Source organism: Pseudopipra pipra, chromosome 4 (assembly GCF_036250125.1).
Source record: "Pseudopipra pipra isolate bDixPip1 chromosome 4, bDixPip1.hap1, whole genome shotgun sequence".
Lineage (NCBI taxonomy): Eukaryota > Metazoa > Chordata > Aves > Passeriformes > Pipridae > Pseudopipra > Pseudopipra pipra.
The window spans coordinates 17,467,957-17,491,822 of record NC_087552.1 but is presented as its reverse complement, the minus strand read 5'-3'; the positions used below and the strand labels follow the sequence as shown (position 1 = coordinate 17,491,822).

The following is a 23,866-nucleotide window of genomic DNA, read 5'->3' as shown; positions in this document are numbered from 1 at the left end:
CCCCCGCGGAGGGCGGGCCAGGGGGTGCAGCCCTGCGCTCCCCGCCGGGAAGGACCCTCCTCACCCTCTGGAAGCGGCTTAGGGCTGCAATCGCATCTCTTCGAGCCTCAAATCAGGTCCAGGACACCTGAAGCTGCCTCAACCCTTGAAGCCTCAACCTTCCCAGCTGCCTCAACCATTGCAAAATGAACCTGTGTTTCAAGCTGGTTCCTTGCCTGCTCACGCCTTTGCAGCCTTGCAGCCGATCGGCCGCTTCTTACGGCATCGCGCCCTGCCCGAGCGGCCCTGGGCAGCTGCCTGCACAAACAGCGGGCTGGAAAATCGCTGCAGGATGAACGCTGCTGCTCGAGGGCTAAAATGTCGGGCTGGCAGCGCAGCCACGGGCCTCCAATGCGGGAAACAGAGTCACAGCCAGGTCAGATTGAAAGCCGCCTCTCCCTGCTACAACGCTGTTGGAACAGGGATGTTTCTTAATTATAGAAACATGAAACTTGGAATTACTGTTACAATAAAGATTCAAGCATGCTCTGGGTCTGCCCCCAAGGTGTTCCTTGCAAAATTCCTTCTTCAGCAACAGCTGGCCTTGCAGGGACCCATGTCGGGAAACAGCCAGGTGCAGCCCTGGAGCAGGTATTGCTTAGTATCAGGGAATGATTTGGGTTGGAAGGAACCTTAAGAATCATATAGTTCCAATGCCCCTGCCATGGTCAGGGACACCTCCCACTAGGCCAGGTTGCTCAAATCCCCATCCAACCTGGCCTTGAACACTACCAGGGATGGGGCATCCACAACTTCTCTGGGCAACCTGTGCCAGCGTCTCAGCACCCTTATAGTAAATAATTACTTCCTAACATCTGATCTAAACCTACCCTTCTTCAATTTAAGGCCATTTTGCTCTTGTCCTATCACACTATGTCCTCGTAAAAAGTCCCTCTCCAGCTCTCTTAGGTCTCAGAACCCTGTTAGGTACTGAAAAGTGCTGTAAGCTCTCTCTGGAGCCTTTACTTCTCCAGACTGAACAACCCCAACTCCCTCATCCTGTCTTCATAGGAGAGGTGTTCCAGCCCTCTGATCATCTTCATGGCCTCCTTTGGACTTATTCCAACAGGTCCCTGACCTTCTTATTTTGGGGACCCCAGAGCTGGATGCAGTACCGCAGGTGGAGTCTGGAGTAGAGGGAGACAATCACCTCCCTGGACCTGCAGGTCCTGCTTCCTTTGAAGCAGCCCAGAATATAGTTGGCTTTCTGGACTGCAAGAGTGATCTATGTTTCTGAGTTTCTGTGCATGCTACTGAAACATTTGCAGTTTTTAAACAAGTATGCTTTACATCTCCATTACATTTCTCACTTGTGTCAGTTCATCCTGAAGCATCCATGTTTCTTGCTGAGTTTGTTTTCAATCAGTTTTCTGCTGGAACAGGCTGCAAATCTGTTACTTTATTTGGGTGCAGTGCTTCCCACACACACCGAAGTTGGAGCATTAATCAGCATGGCTCAAGTGCTCGCCTGCCTGGCCCTTCCTGTTCCTGCTTGCTCTACATTTTTGTACTATTAAGTAACTCTCCACCGGAACTAGAAGAACTGGACCAAATTAACTCAGTTTTTGATAAACACATCCATGGCTCTGCCAAAAAGGAAACATCAGTGACACTCCTGACTGCCTCAATATCTTAGTCAGGGTAACACTTCCCATCTTGGGGGTGCAGCACCAATTATACACCTACGCCCCAGGAAGGGCTGGGGTGACTGTCTGCCAGAGGAATAATTCGTCTATCAGCAGGTGACTGGAGCACCACACAAACTACCCAGCCCCATGAGCAAACCAAGGGTATAAGAATGTAGCTCAACTGTGTGACAAATCACTGCTGCAAACCTAATTAAGGCTGCTACTACAGGTAGCTAGTTAAGGTTGCTGCTACAGAAAAGGTTAACAGATGTCAGGGGGGATGAAGCCTGCGCACAGTTTTTTTCTGTTGGAATTCACTACTTCTGCCTTCATTTCCTCAGTTTGCTTCTTCGAGGAGAGATGCCTTAAATCACTTGCCACTGTGCTGTATTTCTAACAGCAGAGGCACAAGGTGTGTATTTCAAATGGCCAAGGCTATGTTTTGGATTCAGTCACTGTGAACGGATGTGTGTACGTAAGGTCTAGCACATGTTATGTTTTTAGCAGCCTGCAAACACTTGTAGCTGAAAAATAATGCCTTCCAGCATTTGCATGAGAGCTAGAGGTACTAAACAAGAATTTGCAGCTTTTGCCTGGGCATTTTTCACATTAATACCCATTTTTAAATATTGCAAAGTAGGGGAGATCAGTACAGAGGTATTTGGACTCCCATGGAAATTTGGGCAGAATTTGAGTGGTGCCATGTGAACTACAAGGGGAATGCTTAAGAACCAGGACTAGGCTTAAGCTCACTTGAGTGTTATTTGAAGCCAGCTCTGAACGAGCACCCTATCCCACTTCCTCACTCCACAGAAAGCCTAGTCCCTGCCTTGTGGCATTCAAATGCTTTGGTTATGCAGCTCCTAAAGCAGTTCTGCTTCTCCCATGCCAGTGATGCCATTAGGCACACTGTGCTGACTAGGTTTTTATAACTAGAGAGAATTAAAAATAAAACTTTCCAGGAATTTCAACTGTCTAACAGCAGCGGCACCATGCTATTGCTAACAGGGACCCCACTGCTCTTCCTGGGCAAGCACCAAGAGCTGATATATTTTCATATATATCAGTTTTATATTTTATATATATATATATTATATATACCTTCTGCATATTAAGGGAATTCTGAAGGGAAGAGTTATACAAAAGGCAAACAATTCTTGTGACATAGCAGTGTTTGGGCAGACGAACAGAGCAGACCTGTGCCAGAGTAGCACTCTGTTTCTGTATAAGAAGCATCAGGAAGATGAAACTAAGTTGATGCCAAGAAAGCATGGAAACTGTAAAAACAGAGATGCCTATCAAAGTGGTTTTGTAAGCTATCCTTACTCCCTGCCCCCAGGCCCCCGGCTGCTTTTATTTCTGAACTCAGCTGGTTAGAGGAGGCTGAGACGGCACATGCTCTGTTTATCCAGAGCTGGAAATAACACCGTGGGTCTAGCTTTTAGCAGTTCTCTTTGAAGTGCACACAGCTTTACAGATAGTTCTAAAAGACTGTTTCCACCGAGTGTGCAACTGACAGATTCAGGTGCGGTGGGAGCTGCGGAACACACCAAAATCACTCAGCCTCCCACTAAACAGAACAAAGCTTTTAAGTGAGAATATTTGCCTCTCATTACAACTGATGTGCAGAGCTGGACCACCGTGCTGAAAGAGATGAAATGAAGCTTTAAAAGGACGGACAAAGTGAGAGCTGCCTAGGCAGGACTAACTCACGTGGAAATGGCTTTCTAGAACAGAGGAACACAATAGGTCTTGTTCACACAATAGAAATTAACAGCTAAACGTTAACCTAAGGCTGACCCTCTTACCAGTCTTTGCAGAGAGACATTTTAAATAAGTTACATACAGGGATTCCTAAAAGCACAGAATTATGACTCAGGATGGGAATCACACAAACACAAAAAATTGGTCTCTGTGGATAAGTTGGAAAGTGGAGTGAATAGGCACAAAGACTAAGAAATACACTCTGAAGTTTTAGGTCAGAACACTTATTCTGCACCTGAAGAGACTGCACACAGCATAGCTCTGATTCAATTTACTGTGGGTTATGAAGGCATTGGCTGGAACATCCTACAGGGCATATTTTTATGACCTACCTTAGCTTTGAAGCACCTGCTGTTATTTCACATAGAAGTAAGATAAATTCATCAATGTTGCTTCTTTCCCTTTAACACAGGCTTTAGGATAGAAACATCCCATTGAAGCAAGTGAGAAATCTTTGCTTTCCAAAACATCCTGAACCCATCCTTACCACAAGCTTTCCCATAGCACATCCACCAAACCAAACCATACCCATTCCAACACCTACATGTTACATATATATATATATGTATATATATATATAATGAGCCCAGTACTGTACTTGACACTGAAGCACTTCAGCATCATCCGGCAGCACAAAAATACCATGACCAGCATCTGTTTTATACCTTTTTTCCCTTTTCCCATCTCCACCCAGGGGAAAAGCCTAGGTAAGAAAGCTATATATGAAAAGCATTTGATCATACACTAATACATATTGTAGAAACAGTAAGCAGCATGAAGTGCATGTAGTGCCTTGCTTGACAAGCTTGATTTCAGAAAAATAAGACAAGCTACATATATCAGAGTTTCAGTGCAAATTAGAGCAGCTTCATTCATTTAATTTCTGATGTTCTCAAAGGTCACAGAGAAAGCCTTGGGGGAGTTGCACTCATCCATCTGGCAGAGCACAGCCTGTGTAAACAGAACAGCAGAGACAACAAATGTCAGCCTCTTTTTCTTTCCAGACCAGCTTCATGCAGATCTGAAACCACTCACTTGTTTCAAACTAGCTTTTCCTGCCATTTTCAAAGGAGATCCGACATTTCTAGGGAATATTTGACTTCCTTTCCAAGTGTCCATCAGGTCAAAATCTGAACTCGCAACAGTGCTGGTTGTTAGTGATGGACAGTGTGAGGTTACAGTTAGCAACTGGCAGGAAGAATATTTTTTCCTGCTGTTCCCCTCTGCTGTATAAAAATAAAAATGTACACTCTGATAAGCATGCAAGTACAAATATCACTGTGACAGAGGTTACTGCCTCATTAACTACTTGTAGTTAACGCAGCAATTAATGGATTATTCCCACAACATCAGTTATTGCAATAAATCACTACTCAGAGTGAATAATTTTACAGTAACTTGCTCCTTGTTTTGTTTTTGGTTTTTTTTTTCCCCCCAAAATCCATGCAAGACTGTACCAAACTCTGGAGAAACCACCAATAAAACTTTAGAGCAACTGGTTAGACCTTAAGAGCATCACTAAAATTTTCTTATATGTGTACTACATCAGCTACTTAGGTACATACAATTATGCTGGAGTAAGCATCATCTGTCTTTTGAATGTAACACAAATAAACCAATAGAGAATTTAAAACTATCTATCATCTGGTGAAAAATATCTCTCAATTAGAAGGGCAAGGCATTAAGAGACAGACTTACACAGCCTCAAGTCATGGCAAATACTGCTTCTGCCTTTGAGGGCCAATTATTGTTAGAGTCAACATTTTCTGTTTCCTCAGCTTTCAGGATCAGTAACAGGATTCCTCTAGAGGCACTCAATCAACCAGTGGAAATGAATCATGCTGCCTCTAAAAAGTGCTGGTTTTAAATTCTTGACCTGGTTTAATACTGAATGCACTCAAATATTGCACTTATGCAAACTTCGTAAGCCACTATGAATTATCATAAGTGGAGGTATGTTTTTGCTAAATAAATAATTTATTGCATTGCTACCTATGAGCAGTACAATACTAGCATTTTCATCAGTTTTTCACCATAACTCCTTTCAATCAAGCATTCAACATTTAATGGCCCCACGGGATTTAAAACCATTCTTGTTTATTTCCAGAAAGGGAACATAATTAACCAAAGTTGAGTAACAAACACACAGTTTAAATAAGGTTTATCTTAATTTTGCTTTACTGAGAAGAGACACCTGATTTTGCAGAGAAATGCCATGTTTAGGTGTGCCACTATACTGGCTACCATAATTCAAAACTACTTTCATGTCCTTGTGAGACCCTACCTGGAATACTACATCCAGGTCCGGGGTCCTCAGCACAAGAAAGACAGGGACCTGTTGGAGCAGGTTCAGAGGAGGTCACGAAGATGATCAGAGGGCTGCAGCCCTTCTCCTATGAAAACAGAGTGAGAGAGCTGGGTTGTTCAGCCTGCAGAAGGTTCCAGGACTTATAAAAAAAGAGGAAGAGAGACCTTTTATGTAGACAGATAGTGATAGGACAAGAGGGAATGGAGGTATTTAGATTGGATGTTAGGAATACATTTTTTTTCTATGAGGGTGGTGAGACACTGGCACAGGTCTCCCAGAGTGGTTGAGGATACCCCATCCCTGAAAGTGTTCAAGGACAGGTTGGATGGGGCTCTGAGCAACCTGGTCTAGTGAAAAGTGTCCCTGACTAAAACAGAGATGAAACTAGGTGATCTTTAAGATCCCTTCCAACCCAAACCATTCTATGATTCTATGACTTAACCCACCAGTCTATCCCAGCTTTCAAGTTTGTCTTAATGGGCAGGCAGTGCTCTACCATTGTCCAGTACCAGACACCAGCTTTGCAAAGTTTACTTTATCACAACTGAGGAAGTTTCAGCCATCCTCAAAACTATTTCCACTAGCCCTGACTTTTTGCTGGAACAAATCTGGTTCAGATATCTTTAGAAATCCTAACTGTGACTGACACATGCCCATGGAGTCTCAGAACTTGATACAGTTTCTCAAAAGTCAGTTCTTCAAAACTTCGTCTTTACATTTAAGTAAGTAATTAAAAAACCATTAAAAAAAAATAAACTTTTTGTTTGGAAGACAGCTACAGATACATCCTGAAAAAATTATTTTAGGGAATGGCCAAAGGCTGAATATGAATTTGATATTTGCATCTTTTAAGAAAGCTTAAACTAGGCATCATTTACAGTTTCTTGCACAACTCTGGGACAGCTTCTTTATTAAGAATTGCAGCTCTATTTCTCTCCTTCTGTTAGCTATACCTAGAGAACAAAGAATCCTCCAAGTAGGAATTTTGGAGTAGCTCACTCAAGCCCATGTGTCCTAAAGGGGATATCCAAAATAAAGATATTATTTAAGTCAGCTATGAACCTAAGCTCCCAGCAGAAGTACACACCAGGCAGTTAGTCCAATCCCCAAAGCACTCCTAGGGCTATGTTTGAAACCAGGAATGAATTAAGATCACATCTTCTGACTCTAGCCTACTGCTCATAATCCAACCATTCAAATGAAGTCAGCTTTCCAAGAAACATTCTGAACTCAGAACTCACACAGAATTGTGGTATACAAAAGACATTAAATATTTATTACATTGCAGCAGCGTTACACGGAAAGTTAAAAAATTTAAAACATCCAAATTTTGGACATGATTTTTCTCCATGACAGTTGGTCAGTGGGTCCCTGGGATATCTGTAGGCACCTTTAGGAGTTCTTCAACTTCTTCTTGTAAAGCCTCAGCTTTTTCACTCAGCAGCATCTACAGTGACAAAAACAAACAAAAAAAATTAGAAAACAAATACAAGCAGTAGATGTAATTGTTAGGTTAAAACACCAATGTTTCTTTCCAAAATTGCACCTGGTCTGTGAAAGACCTCTGCTGCTGCTCACAGGACCACAGTGATCACAGGACCTTTGCCTCAAAGGACTAACTTGTGCACAAGTACTACTACCAACATGTCTTACTGATTAGTGTACACCCATATAAAAAGCAGTCACATAAAAGTTCATACAGTACACAGCTGTTTTTCTCAATTCTGCCACAGTACATAAAATTTACAGAACTAAACAGTTTTGTCTGTAACTACTAAGGATAATCTTTAACCTTAAACATTTATTTTCCACATTGGAATAAACACTTTTAAGTTGTGCCTGACAAGTTGCCAATTTCTTGCTTTATACAAAATTTCTTACTACAGCATTTTACACCAGACATAGAGGAGTCCCAGTATCAGCAACTGAGCTGTTTGTTGCTGGCAGCTGGGGAAGAACAGGCCTCCATGCAAGCACTCTTCTAACTTCCCAGTTAGAGAAAACTCCATTAATTTAAATCTGAGCATGAGCGTAAGCTAGATTGTTGGATTTGACATTGATGTGGATGAGGAATCTGCATATATCCCTCTCTTCTGGCTCACAAAGCAGCATAAGAAAAAAAAGAGCAGCAAGAAGCCTACAACAACATTAAACAAATGTGACCTTTCAAGTGCATAAACCTCAAAGTTAGTATGTTTACTCCATGAGAACATACAAACCAAGACTTCGTTATTGACCGCCTCAATTTTACACCAACCCCCCATTCATTCATTCTAGACATTTCCTTACTTCACCAAAATCCTGTTCTTTCAGCAGAATCCAACATGAAGCCAATACCATTGTAGCAGCAGATGATTAATGGAGATAGAGGAGAGAAAATGCTACCATTGATAAATAAAGTACTTCCTGTATATTTTTTGTTTAGACAAAACTCAATGTTTGTTACAGAACCTTTCCCTTTGTTTATTTATGTGTGCCAAAGGCAATAAGGGTACCTTAGAGGCAGATACCTTAGGGCCTTAAAGGCCCTTCTCGTGATGCCTATTCAAAATGGAAAAGGAAGGAAAGAATAACAGGGCATGACAAAAGCAACTACATAGGTGAGGTTAACCCTATGCCTTGTTGGTTTACATTTCCAGAATCCTGAAAATACTGTTCTGTTGCCACAACTACCACTAGAATTTCTGTAAGGTAAGTCCTGAGATATTGGCAGAATCAAGCATTTCCACTTACAACAACTCAGCAGGGAGACCAGTGTAGTCATTTAGTTCCCGTATTTTATCAGACAAGCCATCAAACATTTTTTCCTTTTGCTTCCCCTCTGAAAAGGAGCACAACTTGGAACTATCCTGTATGTAACAGGTTGTTCTTACTACAGATCAGTATTTGGATCACAAATATCCCCTAATTAGTAAACTGAATCCTTCACTTTTAATGTCATTCAAACATCCACTTTTGACATGCTGGCATTCTGAAGCAGGTTTTTATAACTTTGTTTCTAACTTACCTTTGCAGATGAAACAATTTGTTTGGCTTGACGACGTGACAAGTGCTCAATCATCTTTATCAGAGTTTCTGGATTTGCATTAGCCAAGTGTGCTAAAGTTTTGTACCCTGCATTGTAAAGCTGTTTGGCTCTTGCCTGAAAGTACAGAATTGTGTTAGATTATTAGAACAGGCAGTAAGAATTACTGTTAAGTGCCAATCTCTGCACCAACCTCAAATATTTTATTTTGTGTATCAATCCAATTCTCTGTTCCCTAATATGAATACTCACTGAGAATTTACTCCTCAAAAGCACAGCTTTTTACCACTAAAATCTACCTCCCCCAACAATTTCACCCAGCTCTTAGGAACCCCTTATTTTCTGAGCCTAGATGATACTGACTCTGCCATCTTCTCTTGTTATCAGGGTTTCTGCATTCACTGTCACTGGCACCAACAACTGTCTCACATTCTTTGGAGGTGTCTAAGTAAAAGGAGGGCTGATTACAGAGAGAGCTTTCACAAAACTCCAGAAGAGGCTACACTTTCTGTTTCAAGCTTATAAATAATTTTTCCTTTAGCATCACAGTATCTTTTTTATTTCTCCAATTTTGTGCGAAGTCATGGCTGTGAATCCACATATACAGGAGAGATGCACATCACAGGAGTAATTCTCTGGAATGTGATTATCAGCAGTGTAAGAGGGTGGGCATTATCTGCTTCTTTTGACTCTGATCCTGTTGCCTATGTAAAGCAGCCAAGCAGAATTTGCTTAACGGAGGGTCTCTGGGCAAACAAATTTCTTTTGCAAAACAAATAATGCTAGAACTTAAATTAAAATGAATTTCTACAATAGTAGTGGAGTAATGTATCATACCCAATATGAATTATGAAATAAATGCCCATTTGATGAACAAACATTTGGTTAGTTACCTTTTGGGTTTTTTTCCCCCTCACCTCTTTTAAAGACAACAAGGAATAGAAAAACTTTGATGGCTTATTTGGAGTCTTTTAGCATCCAACAGGCAATAGTTTACAATATATAATCTTCCTCCATGCATGTTCATTGACGTGAAAAAGGTGTCATTAATTTCACCAGAAGTAGAGACTAATTGCCAACAAGTATTTCCTGTGCCCTATTTGGCTGTTATATGCACAGTATGACAAATAACACAGACTCTTTTCCCACTAATTACTTAAATCTCATGAAAAGGGTTTAGATTGCTCTTTGAAAACTGCCCAAGTAAATGTGTAAATAATTCTCTTTCATGACAATACTCTCAAGACTGATTCTATCATCTCCTCCACAGAAATCTGAGCAAGTCACATCTGTTCAGGAGGACAGTTTACCTGCTACAAATATTAGCTTGTTGGTATAATTTAAACTCCAGGGCAGAAGTATCTTGGTTACAGCAATAATTTTTTTGAAGGGTCTCCTTCAACTTTATCAGAATCAAACACAACTTTATCAGAATCATGCTGTCCAGGCAGTTTTTGGCCTTACACAGAAATGGTCTCATATGGAGTGAGCCATGAAAAAATTACTACTTATCTTTTTCAAAAAATTTGATATATATAAAAAACCCAACAGCTGACTAGATTTGAAGTCTTCATTGTTTAGTTTTTGAGAATAAAACCTTATTGCCACTAAATTCAATGGTTTCCTGACAAACTGATTCTATAACAGGCTGGACAGGCAAGTTAAATCATTTTGCAGAGAGTATAACCTTGGACTGAAGCCCCAGAAGATTTTATACTTTAACAGGAATCTTTGATTCAGAAACTGGTTAAATTTCTTATTTAAAGTACATGTAGCGCTGCAAGTGATTTGCAAAAGCCAAAGTTCCCAACAGGACTTCACATATTTCCATGAGGATCTTCTAATTTAAATATGTAAATTCTTATTCCTCTTTACTCTTATGAACTGAAGAATTCTTACCACAAAAGAAACCTGGACTCTGTTTTCCAACTGAGGATACAGCTAAATTATTGTCCAAATAGAGGATTTTCACTGTTGCCGTGGCAGCAGCCAGAAGAAAAACATTACTGGCTCCAGCTCACATTTCCTCAACAGACCACTTTTCCCCCAACCTCCAGACTGTTGTGGAATATCTGCATTTTGCTGAATTCTCCATAACAAACTAGCCTGATCTTCCAGATATACTTGAAAGGCACTGTAACATTTCACATACAAGTTCACACTGAAAAATTTCATAAAGCCACGTTTACTAACCTCTAGAACCCCTGCTACCTCCATCAGAGGGATGAGTTCTGTCTTAACACAGTATGTCAGCTGCTTGGTAAGTTCTGTCAGCAAGGCTTTATAAACCCAGAATTCTTCCAATTCCTGCAGAGACAGAGATCACTAAAAATCAGATCTTTAATTCTGTATTTGGGGGACAGTACTGATAAAAGCTCTGCTACGGCAACAAGTGTATATTTGGCTTTTGGACAGGGGAAGCACTGTTATTTCTAATTATACTTTTAGCCAGTTGCAGAGTTGTGTTCAGCACTCCAGCTGAACATCCCAAGGTTGGGGCAGTTCTGAAGGACAAGCAATGCATTATTTCAATAGAGGAAAGAAACCCAAGAGAACAAGACAACTCTTTTCCCGAGCTGACATTCCACAACCAGATGACCTTATTTCCAAGAGAAAGGTAAAACTGCCAAATATTTCACCAACAACACTGATCACTGCCCCATACAGTTTGCGCATTTTCACATTCTCAGTGCATAAAGCTTACTTCTAGTATCAGAAATATGACTTTACAAGGCTGCTTTTCTCAACAGGAAAAATAATTTTGAACAGGAAAGGTGAAAAGACAGTTTTGCACGGGAAAGGTGAAATACAACACCTGAGTGTCACGGGTGACAGCGGGTCTGTCAGCACCTTGGCACATACTGACGAAGCAATAGATGTTGACCAGATCAAAGTATACCCCTGAGATGGACTGAAAAGAGAGGACTGAAAAGGGAGGCCCTGATCCTGACAACATACTGATGCATCCTGAAGAAGCTGTCCCGTGGGAACAGAGAACACTGTCTCATGAAAACAGGAGCACTGTCTCATGAGAACAAGGACCTGTTTTGAACGAGAGTAGTTGGGAAAAACATCAACATGAGAGAAAAATAAGAGCAGGTGCACAGGACTGTTGTGGGAAAGAACTGGGCTGTTTTGAGAAAGAGCAAAGTTGTTGTGAGAAAGTAGAGTTTAGAAAATGCACCAATTAGCTGTAAGAATTCTGGTGTGAAAGTTTGAACTGTCCTATCCGTGTGCATTACGTGTGTTCAAAAACTGTACTTAAGGGGCTGCGCAGCAGCCCCGCTGTCCCTGCTTTTTTCTTGGAATAAAACTTTGCTGGAACCTTTTTTCGTGTCGCTTTGGCCATTCCGACACTTTCAGCGACACCCGAGTTCAGTTCTAAAGTAAGAGAACAAAACTCCAGATTTTGCAAAACCAACCACAGTGGATTTATTTCCATTCATTTAACACACTACCTCACAGAAGTGTAGAAGACAGGAGGCGAACGAGGCAGCAGAATTAAGGAGATTTTGCACATATCCTCGGGACATATTAAATTTCTCTGAAACGTTCCATATATTGGTCTCTTTCACCAGAGTATAAAGGACAAACGTCAGGTAGAGCCTGTTTACCACAGCACTGTCCACATTCTAGGAATAAAACAAGCTAAAATTCAGACCTCATATCAAACTGCAGATTTTCTGTTAGCACTGTAAGGAAATTCTTTTTATCTTTCTACTCCTTCGCAGCCCTAAAACATTTCTATATTATACCCAAAGACATTAAACATTAAGAAAACCAAGCAATGAGGTTAAAAGAACTTTAATAATTAGAACAGTAATAGGGAACACTGGCAGAAAAATAATCTAGAATTTGTAAACAATCTAGATTTTGTAAATAATCAAATAAAATTACTAAACAGTCATCTTAGGTATGAGAAATCTCCAGCCTACCTTTCTGATGGCTTGACCAGAAGCCTTTTTTGTAATAAAGCTTTCAGGCACTCCCACAATATCTGCTACTTTTTGCTCTGCTGCACTTAGCTGGTTGAACTAAAATTAGATTTCACAAAGAATTTTCAGATGTTTAGTTCTCTTAATGTTATAGAAAAACGTGTATTATTTACAGTGAAAGAATGTTTTTCAGTATCTCTACAGAGTATTTCATCACTGGACTAGTACTGTAGTCACTAGACAGTCAGATCTGTAGTCTCTTTTGCCACTTATCTGAATTATCTGTAAATGCCCATCTCTGAATGCCTCATTAAAAAATAAATAAATAAATTTTAGTGCTCCCCCAGTACACAACACTTTACAGAAAGCAGAATAGTTGAATTATGGGTGGATCTTTCAAAGCATGCAAGACTAGAATGAGGGCAGTGCTGCTAAGGCTGACACAAATGTAGTCTGTAGGAAAAGTATCGACCACAGTGTAATAGCTACAGTCATGGCTGGAGTTTAGTATTAGACTCATCATTAGACATATCAAAAAATGGTTAAATCTCTAGTGGATTTTGCTCCTTAAATTACACATATAAATGAATGCTCATCAGAAGGTAAACATGGCTCTTGATTAATTTAATAGTGGTTTTCTTGCAGGATGACAATGATGTGGCTACATATAACTAGTTTTTAGGAAAGTCTTGTTTAAGATAAACCAGACTTTGGCAATGGCAAGGCAAGCACCAAGGTTAGAGGTAGGATTTAGAGTACTGGCAACTCAAGAGATATGTTTCATGCCACTGTTTTCCCCAAACAGGGTCAAATATTATAAGTACAAAAGAGAACTTAGATTTTTATGCAGCACAGGAAAGCAGTTCTGCCCTGCCTCTGAAAATAAAACAACATATCTTGTCATTACATTGCTACCCTGCTAGCTACACTTCTTATGCATATAAACTCACGGCAAATTTAATAAGCAGGATTGTTCTACGTCCCAATGCATGTTTGCTAGCAAATTCTCACCTGTCTCAAGTATATCATCCAGTCTGGGCTACAGCTAGAAGTCACATCATAAGGAGTTGCCAGATATAGGAGATGAAGATTGCTCTCAAGAATTAGCCCCTCCAAACCTTTCTTCAAGTCCCTGTACAGAAGATTGCAGTATGCCAAGTCTATAGATCCTAGAATAAGTACAGAGTGTATTGCAATTATAAACAGGCACACAGTCAAGTGCAATAGATTTTAACATAGCCAATATTATCTTTATCTTCCACAAAAGCTTGTTATGCCATCTGAATTGAGGAGAAATAACCTGTAACCTGAATAATTGTTCTAACCTAACATGAGCAGTGAAACAAAACTGAGGAAAGGTAGCCACCTATTTCCATGTCTGTCTGTTCTGTGTGGTAGACTGAAGGAACCTTTCAGATTCATCTTATTCCAGTTGTGTTCCATACCCCAAAATCTTTATGCTATGCCAGGAAAACAGAACTTCCTGATACATTCTCTTCATTATTACAATTGGTTTACATGTCATATGCTCCTTTTCCATCTTAAGCTTCCCTCTAGTCAAGAAATCCCTTTGTTCACAATGACTGTTCATAACAATGAATTATAAAACAAGGTCCTGAGCACTTTGATCACAACCACTAAAGCAAATCTTTAAGTAATTTTTTTAGGGGTACACTTCTGGTTTTGCTCCCCCTGGGATCAATATTATTACACTTCTTTCCCATCCCATTCAGTCATGTGCTACTTGTTCATTCCCATTTTCAGTTCAGCACATCATTCAGTAAAACTTTCTACAACTTATTTTTCGTTGCAGTTTCAGACTGAAGTTGGGAAAAAGGACCAAACTGAGATAAGGCTGAAATGAAGGGTTTGTTGGAATACATATTATAAGAAGAATAAAAAAAGCCTCACCTTTATATGTAGCTTTTCCCAACGGTGTGATTGTTAGTGTACATTTGGAATTGTGGTCCTTCTCAGATATTCTTCCTTTTAGGAGTCCTTTTTCTATTAGATTTTCTAGTCCATCTTTAATTACCTCTGAGAGGCTCTTCTCTTTAGACAGCAGCTGCTGCTGAACACCCAGCAATGTACCGCACATAAAATTGTTGATCTCCTCACAGGTAACTGCTATCTGCAACAGTATTGGAAGTGATTAGCATATTGGAAGCTATAATTTCATAAGATATAGGAAAAAATTTACCAAACAGAGAAGAAGTTTGATATCCTGTTGATGTGTTTCTACAGAAACACACGACAACAAATAGCATGATAGGCAGCCTGTGGCGGATCTGATGGCACTGCTCTCCACCCGGTCTATTATTCGAGCTACTACATCATGTTAATTTGTTTCCACTGTTTCTATTTGAATCAAGTATCAGAAATAGAAATATTAATACTGTATTGTACAATAAGGTAGATACCATTTTTGCTTTGACACATAAGGAAACTGTCATATTACATGATTTTATTTAACTCAGTTATTAAGTAAAGACTAATCAAACCTTTGCACTTCTTATCTGATTGGAAGCTGTTCTGAAGTTTAAGAAGTCTGCTTTTTTTCTACAGAAAATCAACAGGTAACATTTTCTTCACATTTCCAAGCACTTAAGTTACTCACAGAGAAGAGTTAACTGATACCTTCAGTCCAACCAAAGACAACAACAGGCTCTGCATTCCCTTGGTCAACTCCAGCAGAAGATTGCTGTAACAATTCTCCAAAGGACTATTAACTAAATCCCGAACCTAAAAAGAGCAAGAAATGTACTTGTACAGGGGAAATATTTATGCATTAATTTTACATTTTAAAAAAACACACTGATATGCATGATTCAGCTCATAAAGAATATAAGTGTAAACATCTAAATTTTACAGTTCAGATCTGAAAACAAATCACATAAAGGTCATTTAAAGGTATTATTATATAAGCTAAATATTTGCAACATTAAGAAGTGAACAAAAATTAAGCTAGGTAGCCCAGCTCCTCCTGCTTATTCCACCAACTTAACACAACAACTTAAATTACCAACAGTTTTGTAAAAATTACCAAGTGTTTGTCTTTTTCTTGCACTATGAGAATACTTTCTCCAGCATCGTCAATACCAGCTCGACCAGCTCTGCCAATCATTTGTTTATACTGGTTCTTCTTCAGGAAGTCATTAGCAACATAAGGAGCTCTGAGAATAACCCTGTAAAGAAGCCTTTAATAAGTTATACTTTATACTCAAATTACTAAAGCAGCAATAAAATGATACAAATTCATTCTTTATATATGGTCCTTACCTAATAACTAATAAAAATCTACTGCACCTCTTTGAACAGATGCGTAAATCAGATGCAAAGCATTTAACAGCTTAAGGTTTATTAAATGGTAAGCCTTGTTCGTTATGTTTTGCAGAACCTTTGAAACTAGTTTTTACATGTACTTAGGCCGGAGTTTAAGATGAAAATCACTGAGATATAAAATAAATCCTACGAAAAAACATGCTCAACACTGACCATACATCAGTTATGCTAAAAAGACAACACTTGTCTGTATGAATTTTGTTTCTCCCCTCAGAATTCCAACACACAGAAGTGGACTCTTAGCAAATAGTCTTTGGTCATACAGCAATCATATCATCAACACTTGTACATGAAAAGATAACGCATTTTTGTGTTGAAACTAACTTTTTGTGTTCAAACTAACTCCTTAGAAAATATTTATTTTCCAATTTAAACACTGTTCTTAGGTTAAATTCTAAAGAAACCACTATACTCCTGAATAACATTAGTAAAATACTGAAATTTTTCTTCAATTTATTAACATTTCCTTATTCCATTTAGGTAAGTGCTCTTCAGCTATACGTTCTGAGGGACTTGCTACTGACTCACATTTCCTACATAAAACCTTTGCAGTCTTGTGTCCCAAGTTGAGTACAAAATCCCTTATATTTCCAATTTGCTAGTAAAAGCAGAAACACACTTTAAATAGCACTGATATTTCCAACTTATTAAAGCGTTTTTTTTTTACAAAGTAAAAATTTATTAAAAAAATGAAATATGTTTTGGTTATTAACCTTCTAGCTGGCAAGTTGACTCCAGCAGCCAGAGTAGCTGTGCAAGCAAGTAGACACAGGACACCTGAAGAATATGCTTCCTCTATGCTTTTTCTTTCATCATTTGTAAGGCCACTATGGTGATAGGCAATACCAAAAGGGATTGTTTGCTTCAGAACAGGACAGACACTTCCATTTCCAATATTCTTTAGGTTCTCGACGAGATCTTGTTTTTCCTTCTCCCTGTGAGCTCTAAATTCTCTTGGAGGAGGAAAAGTATTTCTTTAGACTTTGACCAACCATTAACTAAAAAAAAAAAATAAATTAAGAAACATGCTTACTGTCTATTTCTCTTCATTATCCATTCCTCTAACATCTAGGTTGGAGAAATAGTTATTTTCAGTAATTTTAAAACAGCAATACACAGGACTGATTTAGTTGCAATAGAACTCTCTTCTCGTTTATAAGCACAGGCACAAAAGGGATCAAACATTTATTGATTGTGTGTGGGTACTAAATGCACCAAAGAAAGGAAATAGGGCCAGTAGTGAAGATTATAGCTACATTTAAAAATTGTTTCAATTTTCATAGCAAGAGAGGGGGGTTGTTTATTTTAATATAATTTCTTTCTACATAAAATTTACCTTTGCTAGACCATTATGAGTTGATCAAATCATATTTAAACGAAACCAAATCTAAGACTTACTTTCTTTTCTTTATTAATGAAGTCTGGTTTACGTTTTACAACTTAGATTCACAAAGTGGGTGAGGAACAGAGATACTGAAATGACTAATAAAATAACATACATGACCAAAGACAGGGCTACAGAGAAAAATGTTTGCTTTCTAAGCTTGCAGACACCAGTGCCAAAGGGATACAAAGTTAAATTATGTTTCCTTTTTTCTTTAGCATTTGTCCTCTGATAACCATTTTTCAACTAATTTGGTTTAAAAGCAAGAATTTTTAAAAAAACCTTTTGTTTAATAAGCCTTTCACGGTTTGCTGTCACTTATGCAGTTAGCAACTTCATACGATTCCATGGTCAGAGTATTTACTTCTAATCACCAGGGAAAGTCACTTGCGAACTAGTGACAATAAATCCTTTATTCAATATATATAATTAAAAGAAACCCATCACATACACTTACTTCTTGAGGTACTTGCACACCATTGAAGCCACATTTTCACAATTCTTTTTGGTGGGACAAAAGATTAGGCAGGAATAATTAGGAATAACTTCAGTAACCAGTGCAATGATGTGGTCAGGATCCGCTTTCTCCAGACAACTAGAATACTATAATAAAGACAGAATTTCTAAGTTTAAATATTTGTTAATAAGTCATAACCGAAGTATGCAATACTAAGTAATACTTGTTCTCAACCTTTGCTAGAATACATCCATTTAATTTAATGTGGCATAATTGCAAGAAGTTGAACGATAAGCTTTTCTCCCAATTCTCACTTGAAAGAGTTTATTAACATATCTAGCTTGGACTCAGGGATACAAGGATGGACAAATCAAATTCTTCGCTTTTTCCTCTTAATACTTCATTTTCTTTTAGCAACACCATAGAAATACTGTGATACTGGCAGTCTACCATAAGACACATTTTTCTTTGTAAAGGTTGAAATGAATCCCTACAAGCCAGCAATAAGCTGGAAACCCCCCCAAAAAATATCTTCTTTCAGTACAGTCTTAAGTGATGAACCATTGAGAAAATCTACCCCAAAACATAAAGCATTGGGTATCTGGAATACTCAAACCCATTACTCTTCACGGGTCAAAATACTGAAGAAACTTCTACCTCAAAGAGTGAAAATAAAGTGAAAATCAAGTTAAGTGTTCAGTATTTTAAGGCCTTTTTCCTCCCCAAAGCTCACTATTTTCTTTCTCACAGGTACTACAAACGAACTATAATGTTTAAGCAATTTCTCTAGTAAAAAGCCTATTAAAAATAATCAATGTATAATAATACATTTCATAAAAACAGTTCAAAGAAACTATAAGCACTTTGGATTTTACCTTGAAATTAAGGAGACGTGAAAACGTAAAGCCATTTTCTGTTTTGCTGTCAACTGCATAAATGGTGTCTCGTATCTTCACATACTCCTTTAATTCTACCTAGCAGATAGAAGCCATGAACAGAAACTTTAATTAAGTTACTAAGTTTTCTCTCAAGCTATTGCTTATGTACAGCTAAAGCTTTTTTCTAAGCATCACATGACATATACATACTTACACACAAGCACACACTTCACCCCATCAAGAATTTTTTAGATAATTGTTTTAATTATCTGCCTTGATAAGGCACTGAATCATGATGAAGAATGATAAATACAGTATCCCATGAACTATTAAAAACCACTGTCCTGACAGCATACAAGCACCAGTAATAGAGATTCTAGTTACATCAAAAGAACTGATTTATCACAGCAGCTGTAATTTAGAAATTGGTTTAGTTAAAATGACACAAATGTCTTAACAGGACAATATAAAGGTTACTACATTTGTGCATTTAGAAGTGCACAGTGAAATTTATTGTATTGGTAACAACTGCAAGCAATAGAACGGATTATATTACACTGTACAGTGAAATTAAGTAAAAAAGCTGTGATGCAATCCTAAACAGATTTACTGTAACTTTAAAGCCAAATATCTTCTTTACTAGTCTATGGTATCTTGCATACAGACCGGTCTAAAATTATTGGTGTAGTATTCTGCTTGCAGGAACTTCTGCAGGTCTCCAACATTATTTAACGTTGCACTCATTCCAATGATTTGTGTGTTTTCTGCAGAACAGAAGTTGAGATGAATTTATTGTCACATGACCAATTTTTAACACTTTTGCTCAGTAATTAATTCATAGGCCTGCTTCTTCATCGTTAGTCTTTCGTAAATGCCGAAGTAGACAGATTAAAGGGGGATCTAGGCTAAGAAATACTACTTGAGATGTAAAAAAAGAGCATTTAATTGGAATGGTTAGGGGCTCCTACAAAGAAATGGAAGACAATTGACAATACTCAGGATTTTGCAGAGAAGTATCAAAAAAGTTTCAAGAACACCCAGCCCATCGTTAGAGGGTCAATGAACATCATTACTGCATGGAGTCATGGCATGTTTTTCAAAAGCAGCCAGAACACCACAAATCCAGAAAGCAAAAGCATGACTCCCCTCTAGAGATGCCATCACCACAATATGTTAATAACATTAACTGCAGCCATGACTTACTACTGGTGTAAAGGATTTTCGCAAGAGTAATTTCCAGTATTGCTCCACGACTTCCCTCACCAAGCATATGCAGCTGTGCACAGAAGAGAAAAAGAAAATGCAAGAATGCTACTAACAGTATTTCAAAAAAAAAAAAAACCAAAACCAAAAAACCAACCTAAAACACCCCCAACAAATTATGTAGACTTAAACAAATACTACAGGATTCTTTGTTGGACTTCCGCTTGTAAATTTTGACTGCTAAGCTCCTTCCAGAAGTACAACCTCAATGAAACAACATTTAGGAATCAAGACCAAATGTAGACAAGATCTACCTTCCAATTAACTAGACCATAATTGACCCAAACAGTTAACTCCTGACAGTAAAAAGTCAGTGTGGAGATTTTTGTATTCATCAGTCAAAAGTAATTTTCAACAAAATGCATTTTAAACAACACTCAGAGTAGAAAAATTTCTAGTAGGCAGCTCCCAAAAAGAGTAGAATTAAATGCTACAGCTGTCTTCTGTTTAGAAGCTCCTGTGCTAAAGTAAGGTCAGTCAGCCTGAGGCATTCCATGAATTAAACAGCCTCCCTATACATGTTATTTAACCCCACAATCAACCCTTAGTAGCACAACTCAGCCACACCACTAAAAAGCAGAATAAGGGGCAATTCTCACAGCCAAATGTCACTCGATATTTTTCTTTTTTTTCTTTTAATGTTCCATTGAGTTGTTGTTAATACCAGACACAAAGTCACATGGATTCACACTTAGGAGCTAAGTTCTGGGTTTCATAAAATACATTCCATACAACTAAAATGATTTATGCTTTTTGGCAATCTGATACAGATGTCTAATTGACAAGTAGTTATTAAACAATTCACCACCAATCATTAACACTGTAGATCTCTCGATATAGAATCATCCTGATACAGCAACAAGTGCTTCAGTTAATGAAAAATAACTTTCAATATTACAGAATTATGTACCAATGCAGAAAAAAAACTTAGTTAAGTAGTAGTAATTCCATGATGAACACCCAAAGCAAAACCAAGCAATCAAAGAACCACTGTTTGCTAATTATATTAGAAAAATATGATCAAACTGAGTAAGTCTTGTGTCATACCTCATCTACGACAACCAGACCAAGGTCACTGATCCTATCTGTTTCAATTAAGGAATTCACCAGAGCGTGTCCTTTCTCTATGGTAGCAATATAAAGAGATTTTTTTACTCTCCTTTTGATTGGTGGAAATCTTCCTTTACTTCCTGCGTATTCTTCAACCAGGAAACCCAGTTCTATCCCAAAACTCGATAAACCCCTAATCTGTAAAGAAAAAAATCAGAGAACAAACACATGCTCATTTTGGATTTCAGAGCTGCCTCAAGAACTCAACATACAAATAATCAACCCACACCACAATCAACGGCTTGAATTACTGAAAACATATTAGCTATGGCTATCTATGCCAGCTGCAAAACTGAAGTGTCTGCACATATTATCAGGTTGTGTTTCATCTGTTCTCTAAAACTTACTTTCCCTTTACACCAAAAAATGATAGCTTTTATTTCAAGACCATTTCTTTAGCGAGTTGGACAGCTCAGCTCTTGGGCTGCAGAACTATACAAAACATCAAAAAAGCACCATTATTTCAAAATTCACTTTATATATAAATATACGTATATAAAATTTACTTTACAACTCAGCATCCTCACCTCACGATTTATGACTGTTCCGTTACAAAATTACTGACCCTCAAAACAGCATCTAGGAGGGGGTCATTCACTTCACTCACTTCCCACCATATATTCATAAAAATCATGGAGCTTGCTGAAAACCAGCCAAGCGACAAGGTAACGAAACATATCAGAAAATATAAGTATCAAACAAAGCAGTATCAGAAACACTGTATCCAGACCTTTTCTTGGACAATGGCAACATATGGCAGGATCATCAGAACATCCTTCTGCCTGCAGAGTAGTTCTTGGAGAATCATTATTTCAGCTACCAGTGTTTTTCCACCACTGGTTGGCAATGAGTATATTAAGTTCTTTCTTTGCTGTAGAGATTCTAACATTAAGCAATCATGCTGCCACTCTGAAAAATCAAAAAGGAACTATTAGCAATCCCAGGGGCATGTTAGCCAATAGCACAATGCCTGCATTTCCCATGGAATACTTTAAGCCCAGTGTTTGAGGATTTTTCCTCAATAAACCACTAGAAGTCTTCAGTAGTGAAGCCTTCAACAGTATATTCTATGAGCCACATAAACCTTTTTCACCCACCTAAAACACCAAGAAAGCCATTTACAAAACCAAAACAACTATTTTCCAACATGGTTTACATCAAAAATTACCTTAAATATTTTTATAGGGTAATGGGTGAAAGAGACAACACTCCATTAGCAATTTTTTTCCAACAAACCATTAGTTACACTACCATAAAGTGTTTCAATCCCTCGAAGTTGTCTGAATAAATCTTTAACTTTGCTAGGTAATCCATAAAAAGGGCCTATATCAACAGAAGAAGATTCAATAGCTTTCCTAGCAACAAAAATCTCTTCAGATAAAACAGCTTCTTTAAGCTGCTTGGTCTTAGAGACCTGCAGAGTCTGGGCTTTGGCATTCCCAGTCATAGCACTTTTTAGGTGATCTTTAAGACTCTCAGTTTTCAATAAAACACACTTGGAGTCTGAGGAAAAGTCCATAGGTCTGTTCCTGTGTTCAGCATCAGCACAATAAGACAATGGGCTCCTGATTTTGTTCGAGGAAGAATTCACACATTCACTCCTCTCTTTTGAGTCTGGCGATGTCCTAAAAGCAGAAGAAAGTTCATCCATTTTCTCAAAATACAAAAGTTGTGATGATGGCAAGTCGTCTAAAAGAGATTCAGGTGGTTCTCTACTGCCATCCACCAGGTCTCTGTCCTGCACTTGGTAAGCACCCTCTTTGTCAGCTTTAAGGACAGATGCTTTTTCTGAAGCAGAGAAGTTGTCTTGTTTTTTCTGGTGAATTCCTGACTGAAGATTCCCAACTGTGATTTCTCTAGCTGCTTTCACATCTATGTTTTTATCCTGCAGGTACTTGTGTTCGATGTCATCCACTTGAGCTAGCAAAGAATCATTTCCACAGAAGCTGTCATAGTCACCAAACATGTCTTCCTCACTGTCGTTACAGCACTGTAAAACCAGAACAGTGAGCATCAACACTCTGAAGTAACGCCACAGGAGGCAGCATAACTTGTGCAGCACGCACATCAGATGCAAATAATCTAGGTCTTCCCCAGCTTAAAAGAAAATTGTCTTTTCTGATATTGTCTGTGGGGAAACCCAGGTCGATTCTAAACGAACACACACCTTGACTCAGTGAAACCAAACCTACAAGCAGGATGGATGCCTGCACAGAGAGCTGATGGAGATGAGCTTTTTTAAAGGTAAAGTCAAACGGGATCATACCCTCTCGTACAAAGCACGGCCCTTCCCGACACACGCCACGCAGGCTCGGTCTGGGACATTCCACGCTCCCAGATGGAGCTCCCCCGCCCCGATACCAGCCCTAGGACCCCGCCATCCCCTACCGGGGGCTCCGCCGGCGGTGGCCCCTCGCCACCAGAGCTCGGTCTCTTGGGAGCCACCGGCGAGCTGGCGGCGCTGGGCTGCACCGGGACGTGGCTCCTCTTGCGCTCCGAGCTGGGGCGGCTCTTCCTCCGCACCGCGATGCCGGGCTCGGCCATGCCCCTGTCCCAGCCCCAGCCGCCGCCCTGCGGCCGGGGCTGCGCGGGGCTGTCACGGCCGCGGCGGGACAGGACGAGGGGACACCCAGTCGCGCGGGCGAGGTGCGGCCGCCATGAAGCGGGACCGGGCACTTCCGGCAACAACCCGCCGCGACGGGCACGTGACCACGCGACGGCCAATCGCCTGCC

The 23,866-nt window shown here is 39.2% G+C and overlaps 1 protein-coding gene across 5 annotated transcripts; it reads right to left on the bottom strand.

The window, feature by feature from the left end:
- Window positions 1-6,994: 6,994 nt before the first annotated feature.
- On the bottom strand, window positions 6,995-23,824 carry HELQ (helicase, POLQ like). 5 transcript variants are annotated; one of them, XM_064651775.1, is made up of 18 exons: window positions 23,522-23,823; window positions 22,385-23,123; window positions 21,864-22,042; window positions 21,071-21,271; window positions 19,964-20,036; window positions 19,427-19,524; window positions 18,758-18,856; window positions 17,883-18,028; window positions 16,755-16,994; window positions 15,743-15,884; window positions 15,337-15,441; window positions 14,611-14,830; window positions 13,711-13,868; window positions 12,700-12,798; window positions 12,223-12,396; window positions 10,958-11,071; window positions 8,747-8,881; window positions 6,995-7,186 (listed from the first exon to the last, which is right to left on the bottom strand). In XM_064651775.1, exons 1-18 carry the CDS (start codon window positions 23,675-23,677, stop codon window positions 7,100-7,102), a joined length of 3,165 nt encoding a protein of 1,054 aa, XP_064507845.1. In that variant the 5' UTR covers window positions 23,678-23,823; the 3' UTR covers window positions 6,995-7,099. The 5 variants fall into 5 exon arrangements, 4 of the variants coding, with proteins under 4 accessions (XP_064507845.1, XP_064507847.1, XP_064507848.1 ...); XM_064651777.1 differs by lacking the exon at window positions 12,700-12,798 and having other exon boundaries at window positions 23,522-23,824; XM_064651778.1 differs by lacking the exon at window positions 23,522-23,823 and having other exon boundaries at window positions 22,630-22,799.
- Between the last annotated feature and the right edge of the window lie 42 nt (window positions 23,825-23,866).

What these genes read in the sequence shown, in the direction of transcription:
- HELQ (XM_064651775.1), bottom strand. Translation starts at nt 23,677, where the DNA reads ATGGCCGAGCCCGGCATCGCGGTGCGGAGGAAGAGCCGCCCCAGCTCG. An exon ending in TGTCTTTGGTTGGACTGAAG is followed by an intron (nt 14,831 to 15,336) that starts GTATCAGTTAAC and finishes ATACTGTTGCAG; the next exon opens with ATAGCAGTTACCTGTGAGGA. An exon ending in GTCTTCTACACTTCTGTGAG is followed by an intron (nt 11,072 to 12,222) that starts GTAGTGTGTTAA and finishes CTGTCTCTGCAG; the next exon opens with GAATTGGAAGAATTCTGGGT.